This window comes from Notothenia rossii (genome assembly GCF_949606895.1).
Source record: "Notothenia rossii genome assembly, chromosome: 9".
Lineage (NCBI taxonomy): Eukaryota > Metazoa > Chordata > Actinopteri > Perciformes > Nototheniidae > Notothenia > Notothenia rossii.
The window spans coordinates 22208207-22230720 of NC_136907.1; the positions used below are offsets into that span (position 1 = coordinate 22208207).

At 40.4% G+C, this 22514-nt stretch overlaps 1 protein-coding gene across 1 annotated transcript in view; it reads left to right on the top strand.

The window, feature by feature from the left end:
• The window catches only part of atp2a3 (ATPase sarcoplasmic/endoplasmic reticulum Ca2+ transporting 3), a 55012-nt gene that overhangs the window by 2596 nt on the left and 29902 nt on the right, over nucleotides 1-22514 (top strand). Inside the window, exons 2-5 of the mRNA XM_079650290.1 lie at nucleotides 9598-9615; nucleotides 10207-10289; nucleotides 14829-14933; nucleotides 16389-16527. Coding sequence (XP_079506416.1) covers nucleotides 9598-9615; nucleotides 10207-10289; nucleotides 14829-14933; nucleotides 16389-16527 — 345 coding nt within the window. The remainder of the gene's footprint in view (nucleotides 1-9597; nucleotides 9616-10206; nucleotides 10290-14828; nucleotides 14934-16388; nucleotides 16528-22514) is intronic.

The following is a 22514-nucleotide window of genomic DNA, read 5'->3' on the forward strand; positions in this document are numbered from 1 at the left end:
CGCTGTAAGTAGAGGCAGGTGAACGCTGTGTAGGCTTCCTGGCTTAATGTCGACACTTTCATGTGCTGTGACAATAAAACCTCCTCTAAACAGCATCAGTGTTTCTTATCCCTTTTCTGAGATGTTGGAAAATTAGCTTAGCTGCCACAACTGGACAGTCTTTTCTACAAAGCAGTCCTTGCCGCAGCGGCTGTCCTTTTATTCACACCTTTCATTTACGGCAGCTCCTTTTTTATTTACACACTCACGCACACGCACACACACGCACACACACAAAAATAGCTCGTTCATTGTTGAGAACGACAAGCACCTCAATCTACAAGAGCGTTTATCATTTTGATTGTGAAACAGTTCTGAGGAAGTCATAGGCCTCTGTCTTTCTCACACACTCGCTCTGAGTGTGTGTGTGTGTGTGTGTGGGTGCACCAAGAATGTTTGTGCTGTTACAGCTTGCGGTGTTTCGAGCATTGTGTCCTGTGCACTCGTAACCCCAATTTCAAAGACAAATGGAGTTCATTTTTAGAAGGGGCTTATTGGCCTCATGAGCAATCAATGCTTTTGAGAAGGGTTTGACCCAGAGAGCGGAGAGGACACACAGGTGAGGGAGTGTCCAGGGGAGAAGGACCTTTTCCCCTCTGTGGGACTAGTAAAGGTATTCTGATTCTGATTCAGTGGAGGGTGTTCATTTAATGACCCCTCCTCTTCTTCTTTTTAAAACATTAAAGCAAATTGTCCTTTTTATATAACCTCACAAATGACACTGTCAAAGCTTTTACCGACTTTAAATTATCGTTACGTTCAGCATTATTAATCAAAGCTCGTTAAATAAATCACTTTGGGTCTGAGTGCCTGCAAGATTAGTCCACGTTTTAAAAATATCCTCCGACACTCCCTTTAGGAGAAGAACTTGATTGCACAACATATTCAGGTTAAGCAACCTCCAATGCAAGACATTCTACCATCACGATACAGGGTTGAACGTGAGATACTTGGTTAACTTTCACACTGAATATTGTGTTATCAACGACAATAATCAACAAACCTGCCTCTTTATCTCTTGGTTGGCGCATTCTGCTAAAAGTCTAGTGAGCTTCTGCCCATCTCATAGACATTAAATGGAAAGTGTGGCTCTAAAAGGTATTCATCAATCTGCACTGCCCCAGTTAAAATAAACACAGTTATTCCATCAGCAAAGTAATGCAGTCTGCTGCTGTGGACGGGTACATTAGCAATACAGATTTAAGCAACTTAAAAAGGCCTGCCTTAAACAATCAATCAGTAAAGTGTACGTTTTATTAAGAATCTTTTCACGGCTTAACTTTTCCGTCGAACAACCTTCTCCAATGGGGAACTGAAGTTATTATATTAATTCATACTCTTCCAGAATCCATTGATAGGTAATTTTATCTTGCGGAGAAGTGGGGGTTTCTGGTCTACATCTGCCTCAATTGGTTAATGTTAGTGTGATTTTGGAGAACCCTAACCAACCCTTTGAAACCCCAAAGTCACACAATCACACAGACACACTTATTAAGCAAGGCAAAGATGTACCAGCAACCCCAGTGTTTTTTTCGTGGTAAAATTACCTATTTTGTCTAGTGGCTTTCGAAGAGAGCCGAGATTCCGTACCCAAATGACTTGACGGCAAGGTAAAGGGTCGAACATATTCTAAATATAGCATAGGCTACACTTAATCTGACAATGTTTAAGTGGCTGATATGCTTTTGCTGCCAATATCGTTCCAACTTTACTCAACTCAACAGCAGTACAGTGTTTAGCTTTGGCAGCCGTTTTACTTTAGGCAACAAACTGACTATGGATAAGTACCTCAAACAACCCAACTTCAAACAATCAAAACTATCCCTTTTTTAAGTAGTTTTAAATTATTTAATTGATGTAATTGTGAAATGTATCAACTTGCACCGGAAACAATGTTTTGTCTTGTGTCCCAAGTGCCACCAACGGCGTGGGTTGTGTCTTAGGTGATGCTATCCTCGCTACATGATGCAATATTACTACACTCTCCCCACTCTGGCTGTAGCCCGAAAACAATTACAACTTCCTCTTGTAGGATCTCACTTAGTGTTGTTTCTCTTCCTGTTCTGCAACCCGACCTAAAAGCTTGCTCGCTCCCGCGTTTGAAATACGAGAGCCGTTCGGCAGTTTCCTGCTCCTCCTTCTTCACACGACACACACATCGCAGCACACTCCTTCAAAGTCGGCTTCCACTTTGTCGTGTGAAAATCCTCCAGTTGAGTTAAATTGCAGCGTTGGAGTTGTGTGGGCTGAAAAAGGAGAGTTAAGTTGTAGAAAAAGTCATATGAAGTCCTTGGGGTGTTGAGTCACTTCCTTGTTCTAGTGGGCTGCCCGACCGCCTTCAAAGGAGCTGTATTCCTGTTGGAGCTTGTCACTTGTCTTGCCTGCTTCCCACCCACCTCTGCATCTGTCAGTCACCATCATTCCCCTTATGGTATGATGATATTGAGTCACCAGTTACATCTGCACGGTCTACTGAGGAGATGTGCACATAAAGGTGTTTCCAGGAGTGGGCTGATATGTGCATATGTTATACAGTGTGTGTCTGACCTCGGGACATGCCGTAATGTGAACATGAAGTCGTATAGTATATACTATAATGAGCTGTATGTAAAGTATGCTGGATAAATAACTAATAAAGTAATGTGTTGGGATCATGGGTAAACCTGTTCCGCTCTACTGGGACAGGTTCAATAAAACAATGAGCCACAGTGTCAAACTAGAACATGTCATGATATGAGACACAATCCTGAATTTCTTATCTTGGTATTTATTTCATTATTTCAAAGACAAAAACTTTAACTTCTAATGATACCAAACTTTTTCCTTCATTGTAGTGTTATGTACAAATATTTGACTTTTCTAATTTCAATATGTTTGTTTTTTCAAATGGAGTTTCATCATGCATGGTGAAGAAGATGAGGAATATATCAGACTTAGGCTATACAAACAATACTTGTTCATAGGATTTGTTTCATTGTAGGTTGTTTTTTTTCATGTGATAATATAAAAATCACCACACTTATCCTTTTTAATAACATTTTGGCACATCAAGGCAGATTTTAATCCTGTATGTGTAGACTCAAAGTTTAGGCTTTTACAGTGTCATGCACACTGGTAGTGGGTACGTGTTATTTATTTAAAGCCCTTTAAAAATATTTCTACATTTCATTCCACAGTTTGAAATGTTCACTCCTGAGAATGACTTCCATAGCTGCAGGGCCCTGATGGGTGAAGTTGTACAGTACCAGGCATTTGATTCGATAGAAGTTTTGCTCTGGTTTCTAAACCCCCAAAAAAACTATTAATAGCAAAGTGTTAACATAGATGTTTCAGACTGCTGTTCGGGGGATTGCTGACTTTTTTTTAACAGAATTTCGATTCTCTGATTGGCTACTGGGATGCTGGTTGCCATCTTACTCGCTACTCTCTACCCTGTTTTTCAAAATTGGTTCTTCAATTGGCACAGCTGTGACTTTAAAGAGGAAGCTGCGAGCCCTGAAGAGATATGAGCTAATCACCTCATGCATGTCCTTCTCCGTTGACAGGCCCTTTTCCTTTTCCTCTGCCAGCACAACTCATCATATACTGTGACTGCTAGAATGTGGAGCAATGCACTTATTCTGTGTGCATCTGACTGTTTATTTAAATCTGCATCTAATGTGAAACAAGCAGTAAATGTTTGCAGCGGATGTACGCATTAGAATATATCTTATCTTTGGTAATCCTCCGCAGCTACACTCTGTCACGACTCAGATAATCTCCTATGTTTGTGGAGAATGAAGTGTCTTAATCAGATTGACCAAAAAGCGTTGTTGATGAAGTAGTTAAGAACAGGTTTTTCAATAACACAAACTCTTTGTAAAAATCTGCAACCAAAATATACACAACACTCACATGCAGGTTTGTCTTTTTTACTCTTACAGTGACGCAGCAGTTTTATTCCAGCATGAGCCATCCTGTGTAACATCGGGAGGGAAAATCCTCTCTCTTTCCCTGACCACAGCCTCATGACGTCAGAGACAGTGCAGCCAATAAGAAGCAGCAGCAGCCATTGAGCTGGATCTGTCTTAATTGGGTAGAAAAGATAAAATCTCCTCTTTGAAACTCATTCTCTTTTCTGACACCAGTGTGTCAGAGATGAGCCGCTCAAAAGAAACTCTCTGACAGTTGATTGTGTTTTCTCATTTGCCTCTACTGTGGAGAGGAATACAGTTTGATCAGTTAAACAAACACAGCAGAATAACTGAAAAGTGTTATGAGCAGAGCATTTCATCATTCCTCCCTTCTTATGTATATTCTCACTGTGCATTCTCTTACTGAAACTAAACTTCTCTTACTGAAACTAAACTTTTCCTCTCTTTGTCAAGAGAGTCTGCAACATTATACTAAAGTCAAGGTCGTTTCTGCCTGAGGGTCTGGAGTGTCAGCAGGTTTTAGACAGTTTCCTAACGTTAAGAATATAACTGCAGTTTAAGGCTTGTCTGTTTTGCACCAAACTGAGAAAAAGCCCCTTACCCAGAGGGTTCATAGAGAGAAAAATAAATAAAACGAGGCCACGTTTTATTAACTTGTGCGCACAAGATGTAATTTGTGGCCTGTATGTCGTCCTTATTGTTGTTCTGTTGTTTTTATGTTACATGTGTAACCAATGTGCTGCAGGTCACCCTTGAAAAATAGATCTTTTGATCTCAAGGGGATTTCACCTGGTTAAATAAAGGCTACAAACAAACAAACTTCATTTGTGCGCACAATATGTGTGTGTGTGTGTGTGTGTGTGTGTGTGTGTGTGTGTGTGTGTGTGTGTGTGTGTGTGTGTGTGTGTGTGTGTGTGTGGCACTAGCCTACAATCGAGATTAAGATTAAACAAATTTCTTTCACTTGGGAATACACATATGGAGTTAGCCAGATGTGTGTAAATTACTGTTCATGGTCATTTGAAAACAAATGCCGGTGTCGGACACGCTGAGCAGAGCACAAACACACAATCATGTAGCATTTCACGTTTCCATAGAAACAACTTCCTGTCAAAAGTGTAAACTCGCCTTCAAAATAAAAGCATATAAATAAAACAGGAAGTTAACCTAAATTACATTTAAGACATACAACTGCAACGAAAGTATGTGTTGGGAGAGAAATTAACCCAATTACAATGGCAACAGTAAAGTGGTACGTGTATTAAAAAGTGAGTAAAAACATATGTATAACAATTATACGATAGTCTTCACCAGAGCAAACACAATCGCCAACATAGTAATCTTGTCTTTTTGTGTGTGAGTGCAGCAGCTTTAATCCAGTGTGAAGTTTCTGGGCCTATAATGACTTGAGAGAAGCTGCATGTCATTATGCTGCAGAGAAGTGATTAGTGACTTTGTTCCACTTCCTCCTCTGCCCCGCTCTGATCCTCAGGGTGGCTGCTCTGAGGTCAGCGAGGCTCCCAAAGATAGCTGCTGCTGACACTCACCCACTTAACACGTTGTGTATGACTTCCTCAGAGGAGGGAAGCCCTCCATTGACATTTATGTAATGGACGAAACATTGACTCTGTCAGACTGCAGACAGACTTCTCTTCTGCAGTGACCTGCGATGCCTTCTGTGTATAATTGATAATAAGGTTAGAGAGGAGAACATTTATAATTCACATTTAATATGGGTAATGCATTCAACCTTATAACCTGATATAGGAAGCTATAGTGGACTATCTTATTAGGAGTTACCATCATGGTATTTATAGGCCTGTTTTACATTCTCATAGTCAGTGGATAGAACGGGATCCTGGAGGGGGGGCCATGGGATATGTTCAGGCTGCAGGCAATTTCAGCCCATGGATTTAGATTATATTTATTTTTTTATTCCAATTTGTGCCACGTTTATAGAGTATGTAGTCCGAAAACAGATCAGGTCTAAATGTGTTGCAGTGCCAACTGTGTCTGAAATCGGTATTCAGTGAAAATGATCCCGTCAAAGAGTGTCAACAACAAATAATAATACTAACCCAGTGTTGCCTGCTATTCTCCAATGAGAGTTACTGGCAGCAACAGCTCTGACAGTTGCTAAGTCTTTTTTGATTTATAAATAATTGTTGGGATAAAAACACAATTGCAACAAATATAACTAAAATGTTTTTTTATGAAAATGACCAACCCTATCTTTAACCGGCTGGCTAAGTTTAATTGAAGGTTAGCCTCAACAACTCATCCTAACTGTATTAGCAGCCTGCAGTGGCTACTAGTGTGTTTACATAATCAGACTTAGTGTGTGTATGTTTGGGGGTTGTACATCAAGTTTGCATAACAGTTATTCTTGGTATTCTTGACAGACACTGGCACATTACCTCGTGAAAACGCTTGTTTTTCGAGGAGCCTTCATGAGCCAAGTCGCCATGGTAACTGCTGAAAACTTTATCATGTTTGTATTTTGCGCAAGTGGGCCTGGCTTGTTAATACTGCCTAGCCACACTCAGATGTGATGTTGACTGGGGGTCTCGATAATCCGGGCTGTAATTCAGTAATGGATTCTGAAGAAGAGCTGGCGCTGAGAGCTCCTATCAGCACGTCCATTGCCATTGCAGAGAGAAAGACAGGCCATGTTTCCTGCTTCTGTTCCTGCCTCTGGACACAGCTCTCTGCTGTTGTTGGCAACTATCTCCAGGAAGTGTCTCCCCTCTGCTCTGCGCTGCTCGCTTTCTGCTGCGAGTAAACAAGCTCTTTTATTCATTGTCTGGGCCGAGAGGGAGGTGCTGTGGGGACACGGAGCGAGGGAGAGAGGTGAAGTCAGTGTTCAGGAATGTGCCTGGGCAAGCCTTTGGGTTGACACGGGCCAGATGACTGAGAGGGAATCCTTGGCAGAGGGAAGTCGGGGAACCCCATCCAACACTTCCAGCCCTGTCTCTCTTCCCTTCCCCTCTCTTCTCTCTTTCCCCTTTTGTCTGTCTTGTCCTCTCACTCTGTCAATTCTTGTCTCCAGCACTCAACTCGCAGCCAGCCTGTCTGCTATTAAAAACATTATACAACCAGGGAGGCACAGTAATGGGGAAACAGGCTCATGTCAGACTACTGGAGCATGGAAAACAGCAGAACCCACTACTCCACCTCGCCGCTGCTGGCCAAAAGTCCCCCGTGAGTTCAACCGTGTCCAACCTGAACTCTGAAAACCCTCCAGACAGCGAGTTTGAAAAGCAATTTACAATGACTCATCAGCTATTATTATGCAAGCTCCCAAGTAGGTTGTTACCTAATAGAAGAATAATATTCAGCAGATCATGTTTTGGTCCGACTGGAGGCGTTATCATATTCTTGGCGTTAATGCCTATCCAAGAACTTCTCAGTTCTTTAATAGCTTGTTTGTACAATCCATTTAGCTCCCTCTGGTTTCATTACAAGCCAAATTAGGCAAATGATTTCACCTGTATTCTCAAAAAACTAACATCTCCTTGGGTTGGATTGTTTTTGACTACAGGGAAAGCACTTTGGAAGTCATGGAACGATTACAGAAGTCATAATGTAAAATTGTTTCTCTTCCTGCCAGTGGCACGTTTAATATGTAGCTGCAGAGTTTTTGTTCTTGGAAGGAGGCTGTGCACAGGGTCACGTGTTTTACTCGTGTAGCACCGTCTGGTCAAAACATGCGGAGAAACATGAGGTTTCCACAATTTAAACAAGAGATTCACCTTTACCGAAAGAGAAGATGATAAAATGAAGGCTTTGAGGGCAAATGCACTAAATCCAGCTGGAAATTATGGATTTTATTATCATATATCACATTTCTTAGTTGTGATGGATGTTATTTGTTACATTGGAGCCATTCGTCCGTAGCTTGGACTGGGTGAGAATCTTCCAGTGACTCAGCACGCCTGCGTCTCATCGTGGTGGCACTGATCAACAGTACTTGTCAATTGGAATGTTTTTAGAACATGACTGATGTGTTTTCTACTCACACCAGTGACTCATCTGTGTGGTGGGTGTCAGTTCTGGTAATCAAATCAGAAGAAATCTTCAGTTTGCCTCAAAATGCCAGAAAAACACCAGCTTTTTCTTTACAAATGACAGATGAAAAATGACAAGATGATGTGAAAGAAAAGAGCAATGTGTTTTGATTCACGGGTTTGTTTTTGTGGGAGCTTACCCACACACTGATGAACATGCTGATGACGAAAGCACTGAGACTGCGAAAAAACTGTTGAGAGAGTGAAGCTGCAGTGTGAATGCCAATGAGATCACCGCAGCTTTGATAAAGGAAAAGTGTTGCCTGGACAATCGGAGCAAAGTTAGCCTAATTCTAAAATTCATTTCAGATAGGGCTCCAACTATTGATTATGTCCAATGTTTAACCCTTTCAATTACTTTTTTGATGAATTGAGGCACTGTTTGAGAATAAAACAAGAAAAGAAAAATACTAGTCACAAGTTCTCAGACCCTGAAGCTACTATTTGGAATTGTGTGTTTCGAGCCATCCAAAACGAAATAAATAACATTAACGCTGAACAAATGATCACTCATGCTATGTTTGTTTGCTTGATACATTGCTTCAAAAACTGAGTATAACAATGTTTGCCATTTCGCTAATATTCTATAATAATTACAAAAATATTTGCCTAAAAGAAAATAATAATTGTTGGAACAGACCAAATCTACCATATTAAAATATATTTATAGAACCCTGCAAGGTTTTGGAGCTGAAATAATTTGGAAATGAAAATGTTTTCAGTCATTTCTTTATTATCAAGTAATTACCAAAACTGCATCGCTTCCACTCCATTAACTGTTCATATTTTCAGTTTCATAGTATCTTCGATAACATTAAACAACTGTTAGTGTGTTTTTGACCGAGCAATAATGATTATGCCAACATTGCATTTACATGTACATAAAGGGCATTTTCACCAAACAATTAATTGAGAAATAATGGTTAGATTAGTCAATAATTAAATGCATAGAAACATTTATTTTGTATTGCAAAGAAATATGCACGCACTTTTTTTTACAAAGATAAAAGCATTTAAAGAGGCAGGATTTCAGATAACCTTTACCAGATCATGAGATGAGCAGTCATACTGATACAAAAGGCCTTGGTAATGTCTCATGTAATTAAATAAATTGTATTTATATAGCCAATTATTACAAATCATACATTTTCCTTGAGGTGCTTTATGAAGCTGATTCTTATCACAGTGCTCTCCCATTGTTCTGGGTTTCATTATACAGCGCGAGGCCTGAAGCTACACTAAAGCTACTGAAGGTGGAATATAAAACATCTTGAGTTCAGAATAGCATATCCTCGGCTTTGATTGCTAGTTATTCAACTGATTAATAATACAATAGCGGGTATTAATCCCACAGTATTGCCGTTCTGCCTTCTCATCATCACCCAGCAGAACGATCCTGCAGGGAAATTTGTAAGCTTGCATGCATATCACAGTCTGACGGAGTTCATCAAATGTATTAACTGCTCTTGTCTCTCTCCTCCACCCCCCTATCCCCCCCCCCCCCAACTCCACCCCATCACTCTCTCCTGCCCTGCCAATTGGATCCTTTTACAACCGGCCTGGTGTGACATCCACAGAGCTCCCCGCTGAAGAAGGTAAATATTGATTTTTCCAGTGCGCTGCGATCCTCCTCCCTTTACGAGCTGATTAGCCGTCTTGAGCCGGGATCTTTTCTGCTCTGTCGACAGAGGACTGAACTTTGGGAGTGTACACTACTGCAGCTTTCACCAAAGGACACACTCCACTACTCCTCTGTAAACACTCATTTGTCTTGCTTTGCTGTTCAGTACAAAGCAAACCAATGTCAATACATCTCACAGATCCGCCCCACCCTTAAGAATAAGGATACACTTTGAGAGTTGAAGACTCAAACTTTAAATAGGGCGTGGTGGTTGCTGTGCATTACACTAACCTAAACTGATAAAAAATGAATATATTGTTTGGTATTTGTTCTCCCTTCCAATTAACACCTAGATCTATTGTTGTGCAATAATTAAAGTCGCAGTGATTGCAGGATGTTAGATTTGTTTTGATCTAATTTTACCCTTTTTTTTATTTGTTAGTGGTTTTTATTTGCAATGAATCGCATTCTTTATGACACATTAGTTATTTGTGCTTTCTTGGATGTCACTTCTATTTTGCTTTTGCACCAAAAAGTTAAACATAAAGGCTTGTGCATATTTCAGGAAAGTCCCTGTGGGATCTGATGGCGGAGCAGTTTGAAGACCTCATGGTGCGGATCCTGCTGCTCGCCGCCTGCGTGTCCTTCGTAAGTAACACCCAAAGTATTATAACTCCATATTCATCTTGGATTGCATTTGATACCGATGCTTAGAGTAACAATTTGGCCAATGCCGATGTTTTTTTAGTAAAAAATGTTGCTGTATATATACCTTTTTGTGGCAGGAAAACAAATAAATCTTCATTATAAGAATGTTATTTACCACCTTTTTAGCCTTTAATCAAAGGCTAACCTTGAATGAGCAAGACTTCCTAAAAATAACTGGACATTAAATGGCTACATTGCCTCATTCTATGTTCTAATCTTTCAAAATGACGGCCAGTTTTTTTGGGTGATCTTGAGATAAATTACCAGTAGTGGTCTATTTTCATGTGGAAATGTGGAAACCTGTGTATTTCAGGCTTTTCCTTTCCACCCAGTGTAGATATTGTTTCAGTGAGGGGAAACGGACAGAGCACTTCTGCTGAACTGGGAAAAAACGATCAGTCAAAGCTCCCTCTGCTGCAGCGCCTCAAACTGTGACCCTGGTTTCAGTCGGAGGGTGGTGAAGGTCGGGGACGGGTGGAGTGAGGGAATCCTGAATGCATAATAACTTCTTTTTTTTTCCAGTACGTCCCCAGAGTCTGAGGATGGAATTGCTGTTGCTATATCTGAAAGTAGGAAAGTTGCTCTAAAAATGAACATGACACAATATATCTTCTCTAAGTGCTGTTGTGTTAGGCCGTAACTGCAGGACTCTGGAGTGTGGGCCCACTTTTCCCCATGTAAATCATGCTTTAAAATGGTGTTTATGGTGGAACACAGCCCCTGTTCCACTGCTGCACCGACCCTAACGCTTTACATTGTTGTTGTTGCCTGGAGTGGTTTCGGCTCAGGATCTAAAATGATGTTCCTTATGACCTGATTTGACTCAAGGTCACAAATATATTAAAAGCTAGAAGCTTGATCCAACACTTTTCCAGTAGTTATCTTCTGATATTTCTATAGTAACTTTTTAACCTTTCTGTTTTCAATCTACTGTCTCCAGGTTAATCGGGTAGTGGCTAAAGCAGAGTGAACTGGAATGAAAGACATACCTTAGCCGGGGAATCATTTGGTTATTTTGAATATATTCAAATTGAGTAGATTAGACTCTCCTTCCTTCTTTGCATGACACATGATTAAAGCTTATTATCAGACAAAACAGGTCAGGTGAGGCTGCTCTGTAACTTTTTATACTTACATCTGTAATGAGCAATAGTGACTTGGTAATAAGAAAGTTGGTTAGGTTTTTTCGCCACGTTCAGCTATGCTTCTCACAATTGCCCCTTCTCAAATACATCTATTGTTAGAAATGGTAAGATCGGAGTTAAGAATTACGTTTAAATAACCACGTTTTAGCAAACACACAGCATAAAATGCTCTCTTTGTGGAAACATGTATTGACCTTTGTTGCTACATAGAAGAGGTTTCATTAACCTTTTAATAATGGGATTGTTCTCTCTTTAGAATAGCTACCTGCAAAAAGCATAGTGAACTGATAAAAAGCAATGCATAAAAAGTATGTATTCATCTTAAATGAGAAACAAAAACAGCTTATTTAAGGTTTCAAATTGATAGAGGTACATTAGCTAAACTTAATACATTAGTTTGTAATGCTATTATCAACATTTATAAGAAACTAAGGAAATTAGAAAATTAGGCTTTTATTAACGTTCCAAAGCAGTCCATCAAGTGTTAACAAGCTTCCGACAATTGCTGATAAATGTATTTTAATCTAAAAGGTAAATTGTTGATGATGCTAATGTTAAGTTAATAGTATTTAACACATGGTGTTAATAGCCCTCAATGAAAGACTTTAATATAAAGCAATACCACCTTGGTGTAACATACTATATTATGACAATATTTAATGAGGTATTTCTTTAGCAGTACCTCAGTTTATATAACGATTTCATTGTTGTCCTTTCAAAAGTGATGTTTGCTAATATTGCTGAAGCTGGTCTATCTGGTTAAGTTTTAATAGGGCAGAGCCACACAGAAAGCCGCAGCAGCCGTCTGACATATCGCTGCACTTCCTCCCTTTGAGCTGAAGAAAGAAAGTAGGCTGATCTTTATTTGGTTTGCCACGTCACTCTGTGGAGTTAATGTTCATGAGACTATAGGAAAAATCAAGGGACAATAGAATTGGATGTCAGGCCCTCTTTGTTTATACTACATTTTTCAATAGGTGACCTTTTAGGTGTTTTTTTCCTGACCAACTTGATAGGAATTAATTTAGATTTTCCATTTTGAGCAGCCAAACACTCACATATAATGGGCCATCTGTCGCCATGTGTGTCAGCGTTCAGTTATGCATGCGGGGTGTGAATGTTTAAAGCTGTAAGTAGAGATTTATTTTGGCAATCAAGCTTTGATTTCAATACCCAACGTTAAATCTGAGCTAAAGTTAGTATCAGATTGCCAAAAGCAAGAAGTTAAGTTTCCACCAGATTCCCTTAATGAGTTCTATAACCCGAAAGAAAGCCTACTCATCTTGTAATTTAACCTGCTATTCAGCTTGAAAGTAGCAGTAATGTATTCAAACCCTTCTTAATGTGTTTTGAATGGGTCTTTTAAACCGTCCTTTCTGAGAAGACTGCCCTCCAATCTTCACTCAGTCAGAGAGGAGATTTACCGTCCCCAATGATGGGGAATGATGAGCTATCGACCGGGCTCTGGTCTGCCTCAACATGCACTCCGCTGCTCAATACACCATTGGGGTGGGGTGGGGGGGGATACTCTTTTATCATTTGATAAACCCCATCAGATCATGGAAAAGTAGACTCCCACTAGAAAATGCATTTCCTGCTGAAAATGTGTGCGAATGCTGTAAACTGAGTACATTTGTTGCTGAATTTAGCTGAAAAGGCTGAATATGTTATTAGTTGAATGGTCTCTGTAGCTGCTTTTAGCTACAAAAACCAAGTATGTGTGTTGCTGAACTTAGCGGAGAAATGCAGAAAAGTGAAATGATTTGAATCAGAATTGTTACAGCTCAAATGCATTAAAATGACTTTGTTGAGAACTTGAAAGTGAAATATTAAACAAAATAAAAATAGTGAAGAAGCTTAATATTTAAAAGAAAAGGTTTAAAAAAGGGTATAAGCAACATGTATAGCCTCAATGTCCTGAAATAGCTGAATAATTTATTAGTTGAATGGTTTCTGTAGCTGAAAGTAGGCTGAAGGAGTTGCGTATTAAATGTAAGTAGTAGTGAATGAATGTTTACAAACACCTGTGTGTAAGGTAAGCCCAGAGATCAAAGGTTACCACGGTGACGACGTTATCAAAAATCTGTGTACGTGAGCCCAGAGATAAAAGGTTTCCATGGAGTTGTGCTGTGAAGGGAGAGCCTTTCCATTGTTCTGAATGAGAAATAAACCTCTTACTTTTCTAACTATAGTTTAAAAATGGTAGCTGCTTTCGGTCAAATGTAAACAGCAGTCACACTAATAAGAAGAAGTAGATTAAAGATTTGAAGAACTATAGTGGAATGCTGTAAACGGCATTCACACTAATACTACTAATAATAATAATAAGAAGAAGAAGAAGAAGATTAAAGATTCGAAGAACTATAGTGCGAATGCTGTAAACAGTATTCACACTAATTATCTCTCCTTTCTGTCTCCGTGCTGCTCTCGCTGTGCGGTGTGTTTAGGTTCATCGACAAAGTAGCGCTGTAAAGTCATTTTGGTGTTGCAGTGGGCAGCTTTTTATGTAATGATCTCTCCTAAAGATGTACTTTGTTGCTTGTTAGAACAACATAAAGAAACTGCTATCTCCGACACATTTTCAGAATTCATTCCTATTTACTGCTGCTATGTCTGGCTGTAGCATAGTATTTTCACCAAATCTGTGGAGTTATTGGGGCCATTCCATTAACATTAATCCACATTTTTATTGAAGTATTTTTTTATTCATGATAGTTTGACTTGACCCACCTCTAAGGCAGGACTTTGAAGCAGCTAGAGTCCATATTTTTACATTAACACCTAAACCTAACTTGTAACTGAAAAGAGTTGCTCTTAGCAACAAACTCATAGGAAATAGACGGCTAGCCCCATCCGGTTAACAACAAACATTCTAAGTGTATCTGCCCTGTGTTTTGGATCGCTTCAAAATCTAATGGATTCTTCATAGCTCATGCTACACCCTTTCAAAGTTTAACTAATTTTGTGCCAGGAATGTTTCAGTAATCCTGCCAATAAATGGACAAACAAAGCAAAAACACAACTTCCTTGTTGGAGGTAATAAGAACTTTTTGAACACAATGGGTGATGCCAACAAAGGTGTTCATGAGTTAATCGGATAGGGCTGTGGTGGTGCATCAGGAGGGAACTAAATGAGACACACACTGGTACAAAGCTTCTATGTCTAAATAGTATTTTAGCTTGGTTCTATCTCCACATTTTCTTGCAGCATGTTTTCTCCTAATTGTATTTCAGAGCAATCCATGTTTGAAAATGTATATCCTGGAGTCAGCATGTGACTTGAGTTGCAGTATAAAATGTTTGCTAATGTTCTGTTTACTGTATGTTCATCTAGGTGTTGGCTCTGTTTGAGGAGGGAGAGGAATCAACCACCGCCTTTGTTGAGCCTGTTGTAATTCTTCTCATCCTCATCGCCAACGCTATTATCGGGGTCTGGCAGGTGAGATATTGTCTCCATGTTGTGTCGCTGTATACACACATTCACACTACTAAGGCTGTTTCCACATGGTAACGAAGGCTAGCATGCCAATGAAGTCAGTAAAGAAACATAATGTTATCTTGTCCACCAGCTGTTGCCCAATGCACCGTTGGTATATTTGTATTAGTGTGCCATGTCCAAACATGTTCTAACATCTGTACCTCAAATGGCACTTTGCAAAGGGCTGAGGCTGTACACACCTGAGTTTGCAAGTCCGTGCGTCAAGTCAAAACGTAGACAAACCAGGGAGCTCATGCAAAGTGCCCCCGCGGTTCATTTGTGTTAAAGAGGCAGATGGAATTTTTTATGCAAGCTCCAAAAATAGATCCGGAGCATCCATCAGCACTTCTGGAAAGAAGTCTGACACTCAGTTTTAGGCTGCCGTTAGGACACAGTGGATAACTCTTCAAAGTGTTTCCAATATGGGAGCAAATGTCCAAAAACAACCATGAAACTACTAACTCAAACTATTTCAAAACAATATTTGTGGAGGATTATAATTCATTTTAAGACTCTCCAAATTCAAAGAAAGAAAATTGTACTTCAAGGTGCTGGAGAGAATGCTGTGAACAGATGGTAAACCACAGTCATATATTGTGGTCATGTAAAACTTCTATTAGAGAACTATCAAATATTATATTTCTCTAAATAATAACCGACTAATCCCATTTCTTGGAGAAAATACCAGACAACATCAATCAAAGGATTGTTCCTAGTAATAAAAGTAGGAGTAATTAAACAAATGACAAGAAGTTGGTTCATAGATGGTAACTTAATCAACTCCAAATTGAAGGATGTTGTAAATAAATGAAAATGAGTTGATAGCCTGGAATCATCACTCAACATCACTGACACTTCACTTTCCTGGCTGAAATCCTACCTCACCAACAGACACCAGTTCATCCATATCAATAACTGCACTTCATCCACTGCCTCTCTGTCCCGAGGCTTCCCCCAGGGTTCAGTGCTTGGTCCCCTCCTTTTCATCCTCTACATTCACCCCCTTGACAAAATCATCCGTCGACACAGCCTTCAGCTACCTCACTGACCTGCTCCACCACCACACCCCCTCCCGCAGCCTTCACTCATCAGAAGCCACCTCTTGTCTATCCCCACACAAATCAAGCACCGGACCTATGACAGAGCATTCTCCATCGTTACCCCCACCCTCTGGAACTCACTCACACAACAAATCAGAGACTGTACTGACCTCCCCACCTTCAAAACAACATGTTATTGTTCAACTTTTCTTTCTACTCTAATACTTTGATATTTAATTTATTTTTATTTTGGGGTCTTTGCCTGCATGCTTTTCCATACTATAACATGAAAGCTTAAACTAAATATATTCAAAACCTCATACTACCTATTTTCTTTTTTAAATGACTTCCTTTTTGCCACATGTCTTTGTTACAGGAGCGCAATGCAGAGAATGCCATCGAGGCTCTGAAGGAGTACGAGCCAGAGATGGGTAAGGTGTACCGTATGAACCGTAAGGCTGTCCAGAGGATCAAATCCAGAGACATCGTCCCGGGCGACATCGTGGAGGTGGCAGGTGAGCAGCCGCTGCACCCAGTGGAACTCTAACTGTCACACTGAGACTAATTTACGCTTTGTCTACCTCCAACACTGCTGCCACCTCGCTGCCTGTACTGTATAACACTGCTGCCACAAACACACAGCCTTTGCCACCCATTCATGAGTCTGGAAACACTATTGGAATATCTCAGAGTAGATTTCTTGTGTGTGTGTGTGTGTGTGTGTGTGTGTGTGTGTGTGTGTGTGTGTGTGTGTGTGTGTGTGTGTGTGTGTGTGTGTGTGTGTGTGTGTGTGTGTGTGTGTGTGTGTGTGTGTGTGTGTGTGTGTGTGTGTGTGTGTGTGTGTGTGTGTGTGTGTGTGTGTGTGTGTGTGTGTGTGTGTGTGTGTGTGTGTGTGTGTGTGTGTGTGTGTGTGTGTGTGTGTGTGTGTGTGTGTGTGTGTGTGTGTGTGTGTGTGTGTGTGTGTGTGTGTGTGTGTGTGTCACCCCTTATATTTAAGTCCCGGTTTAATTTTCCGCAGCTTCCCCTCCTTTTCCCTTTTTTGCTTTCCATGCTCTCAGTCTTACCAGCTGGACGCTGCTGTATGTTTGTCAGCTCCTCGCTCACACTCCCCCATCATTACATGCACATACACACAGTCCCCCCGCTGTAAACTCGCCCATGTGTGGGCAGCCTCGTCTAAAAATAGTGTTGTTGTCACTTCGGTTCCAGAACATCTGTGTGTGTGCCAGAGTTGATGAGTGAGCGCACACATGCAGCATCGAGGAGATCACTTCACCGTCGATATGAGAGCGAAATCCTCGGCCTCGCATGGCCGGTGATTCGTCTCAGACGGCTGTTTGGGGAAGGAGGGAGAGCTCAGGATGCGTGTGTGAGAGAGCACAGCGTTCATTCATAATCAAAGCACGTAGAGGCAGGGAGCGATTATACATGCTGCATTGGTTACAGTAAAGCCCGGGTACTATCCGATTTCACTGAAGGTTTCCCTGCTATTTGCACAGGTGGAAAAAAAAACTAAAGTTTTACAAAAAATGTTTTGTCGTATTTAACTAAATCTATCCTTATAGTTAACTTATGTGTCGTAAACCTGTGGTAACGTTACATAACGTCAAATCTATTTTCTGTAGCTGCTAACGGAAAATCGTTCTAAAAGGCATTAAGAAGTGACAAAATGCTCTTACAGTAGTTCCTAGTTTCTTATTGTCTCCTCGCATTGCGTTTCTCTATATTTATGCTAGCAAGGTGAATTAGGTATGATTGAATTCGATATTTTTGGATAATGCCATAGAGTGCATGTTAAATATCGGTTGTTAGAGGTATGAAATATTATGAAGTCTACAGATTCGGGTTGCCGGATGCTTTATTACTTCAGGTTTTACGTGAGTATCATATCCGTGTTATTCTCATGAACGTAATTTCTTAAAGAACCCTTAAGGGAGTTTCTTGTTCTTCTTCTAGAACTTGCTGCTCATAGGGCAGTGGCACTGTGATCTTTTAAACAATTTTTTGGCCATAACTCAAGAATCATACAGTATGCCAGTTATAAAAATGTCACACGAATGTCACTTAGGGGGGTACAATAATGAAGAGATTATATTGAAGCCTCATGGATTTGAACTCCAACTCGACAGTATAAAGCCACTTAATGCTATGGCATACGGTATTCTAGCCCAGGAAAAGGCTTTGCATTTTTTTTAAAATACATTTTGTCCATAAAAACGTTTTGGAACCCTGTTTACAGCGCGTCTACTTTGATTACTTGCATCGGAAAGTAGTGAATTACACCTTGTGAGTATGTGCGTTAATGTGCCGGTAGCACCTCCTTGGAATTCTTTTATTTTACCTTGACAATATGTAGAAACACTGTTTACAGAGAGTCTAGGCTACATTAATTGCGTGGGAAAGTGGCGAAATCCACCTCGTGTGTGTACGTGCGTTTATGTGACGGGTAGGACTTCCTTGGAATCTGGGCTTGTTACAGCCGGTGTCCTCCTTCACACATGCGTGCGCACACTGCCAAACACAGACAAGCCCACACAGGTAGCAAGCCCCAAACTGACTGCTCAACACCCACCTTCCACCACTACCGCCGTCCCCGTCAACACCAACAGTGTCACTATGACAACGCTCCATGGGGCGACTCATCTCGGCGACGGTGAAGTTCACCGTTTTTAACGACACCTGTGATGACAGCGTGGAGGACAGTTCAGACTTAAAATGAACCATCTGCTGTTTGAATAAGGGATTTTATGTTCTGACTGTCTGTCAGCAGCTGCTAGTGGATCCATATTGGTTTTCCCGCTGTGGGGAAATAGGGGGCATGCAACAACATTGACTACTTTTTAATTTTCAGTATTTTTATTCTAAGGAGACACAGAAATTATTAGGGTTTTTGTCATATGTAACAACTATCCAAGGACAATTTATATATAATAGATTGCATGGATGGCTTTTTGTCTGTTAATAAATAAACATTAAAGCAACTTTAAACTGGTTTAATACAAATTAAATAAATGATTAATTATGATGCAGAAAAGGTCATTTTCTAACAGTTGGATATGTCTCTGTTGTTGGCATAGTAAACTCTCTTTCTAAATGCATGTCATTATTGTCCTTACATGGTTTAGAAGGTGATTGTGTTTCTTTTAGCAGCCAGAGAGATGGCTAGACACATAAGTGTGAAACTGTCAGACTGAGGCAATAGTAGAAGCTATTCAAGCTTGTTTTAAGTACAGAGTGCATTTACTGTCAGCGTTTACTTTAAGGAGAGGTATGAAGATGGTGTTTTGCACACTGCTGCATTTCTGTATAACGCACACAGTCGTATATTAAGCGCTTCGTTCATTCTTTCTGACATAATCTTGTTGCTAAGCAGTTTTAAACAGGGGTAAACAGTAAAGGCAGGAACCCACTCTTCTCACTCAGAAAATGTGTGTCAGATATTTGTGCACACCCCCTCTGACTATAACTGTAGGGTGATGGTGAAAGGGAAAACAAATGAATATTTTCCCTTTACTCCACTGTTTTCGTCTTCTTCTATGTACTTCAGATTAGCCTGTGGTAACTTTAGAGTACTGGATGCAAGCGGATGAAACTAAAGGGCCTCATTATGCTTTTTTGGCTTTTCCCTTTCCTGTAGTGGGTTAATTGTAGTCCTTAACTACAAACATGGTGAAATCACTATGTAATAATTGAACTTCTATTGGATAGCGCTCCAACATATTGCACATGATGGGGTGGGATATCTCTAAGGGGTTGACCACACAAACAGAAACCAACCAGCCAGCCAGTTAACCAATCAGAGCAGACTGGGCTCTGGTTTCAAACAGAGGGTGAAAAGAGGTGCTGCAGAACAGGCAGTATGAGAAAAATAAAGACCTTTTTGAACATTAAAGTAAACATGTCACAGACAGTACAGGCACAAAATACAAGTATGAACCTTAACAATTATAATAATAGGGCCCTGTAACACAAACATAAATATATTTACTCTAATTTCTGCTAATAGCCAGCCTTCTTCTTAGTATATTGCTATGATGCCAGCCATGGTTTGGACACAGTTTTGATTTGCGCCTCCACCGGAATTTCCCTTGGCTTTTTTTAATGGAGTGACTGCAGTGGTCAGGTTGTCGGGAACTCCTCGAGGGTTTACACAGGACCTAAAGAAATGGAAAGCCTACAAGTCATGATGGTTAGCTTGGATGTGGATGAAGATCCCTCTGCCAGTATATTATGTGAGAGATTCCAGTCCAGTTTTACCAAATGGAAGGAAAACGCCAGCTGGCCTAACCAGCTGACCTCATTTGGTTTAACGTCTATTCATCTGTACTTTAGATGTTTTTTTTTTCTTTTTTGATACTTGAAAGCATTACGAATCTTACTCATTTCTGAACCTTATGATATTTATGTAAACTCACAGTGGCTGTTTTAGGATACATTTCTCTTCTAGCAGATGGAGACTGTCTGTGGGAGGCCGTGGCAGAAAGTGTATCGGGGAGCAGGAGACTCTGGGTAGGCGTTTTGAAAAGCCTCTCTCTTCTGCCCTCGGCCAGTCCTCCTACAGTGAACCTGTAGCCCCCAGCCATCTCCCACACAACACAACACACACTTCGCTCCCCCTCCACCTCTCCCACTCTTGTTCTCTCACAGCCTATAGGTGTCAGACGGAGAACTGTAGAGAACATTATGCAGAATTGGAAGTACTGTACAGGCTATTCAAGTCCACACACTGCGGCCTCTGCCTTTCTCACAATCTCTGTCCCGTCAAGGTGAAGACCGAACAATTCAGCTTGTAGTCTTGGAACATTGAGCAAAAGTCGTGTGTATCAGCCTGAAATCACTTTTAACGTTTCTCACTGTACAGAAGGAGAACATGTGAGAGGAAAAACAGAAATTCAATAAGATGTTGAACTTATTCAAGAATCACCTATTGTCCTTCTGCAACTCGGGGATTGCACAACAAAGGCATCTGTAGTGAAGTCTATTCATGCAGCACAAGAAAAAAAACATGAAAAAACAGAACAAAAACAGTCGTGCATTCTTGTAGTGCATTTTTCAGGAGGATTTTGAACAGCATCAAAAACAATAAGGGATTTAACATAACAAATATTACTTTCACTATCATGTTTGAGCTACATGATATGCATCATTGATGCTACTGTCGGTGTAGTCCTCCAACCCCTGTGCTCCTATGGTCTGCCAGATCTCTGTTGGCACATGAGTCTCTGATGGTGCTGGGTTAGCCTTCTTCATCCATCTTCATTTCCTGCGACCGGAAATCAGCCAGACGCAGGTTGGGTAGTGGAAAAGCCTGGAAACCAAGTGGAAAAGGTTCCTGTTATCTTGGCTTCCATCTAGGCTCTCCTCCCTTTGATCATCTCAAGGTCCACTGCACTTTATTCTATACAAACACTTCCATCTAATGATGGTGAGTGTATCGCTGTCATGTGTCATACATGCTCCAGTACCAAAGATGAAGATTGAAACAAAGATATAGCTAAGTTTACTGGAAGTACTGAGAGCAGCATATACATTTGTCACTGTCACCAGTACAGTTCATGCTGAAAAGCTACGCATGATAAACACCTGAGAAGTCCTGATGGCTGAACACTTTGTATTAATCAAACGCTTATTTCACAAAAAGGATAAGGTCTTTTTCCTTGTCTATCACGATGGAAACACACAAGTTAGGAATATAACATTTCTATGAGTTCATTGTCAACCGGTAAATCAAAATATTTTTTTTACTAGCAAGCTCTGTCCTCGAACTATGAATATATTCCCATTAAATGTTCACCATCAGCTCTGACTAAAGGAAAGCAATAACAATTTGGTTTTGGGGCATTAGATACTTGTAATGGTCTGGCTCTGAAATACGAGTTTAATATGCAGGCTTATTAAGCAGACTGTAGTGGAGAAAATGAAAATGCATCCTGTAGATTTAATGCATCTGTAGTCCATGTTTAACAAATGCAAGGTGTATCAGAGGATCAGAGAGAGTGAGCAGAGAACCATGAGGTGGGAAAATAATCAATCATTTTTAAAACAGTAACATGACTTCAAATGAATGGAAACGTTGTTTACCTGCAACTTGAGCTTAGCCTGAATCGGCCAATGTTTCTTTGCTCAAGGATTTATTGTTTGAACACAGACATTCAATTGGGTGTAACTCACCTGCAGTTACACTTACAAAGCACACTCACCTGAGGGTTTCAATGCAAAATAATCCTTTAGAGATCAAACTTGAAAGAAGTACATGTTGTCTTCCTCAATCCCCCATTTTCTTTGACTGCTTTTGGCTCTTTTTAGAATGGTATTCTGGTCACTTTTGCAATGTTAACTCTAAGGCTCTATGGATGATAATGTTGGTTCTTCCACCACTAAGGACCAGACTCAAATACCTCTGCACATGCAAATGTTAACTCACTACAGCAGTTGATGGACTGCTTAACAGAGATCAAATCCTGGCTGAGCCAACATTTCCTCAACCTCAACAAGAGCAAGA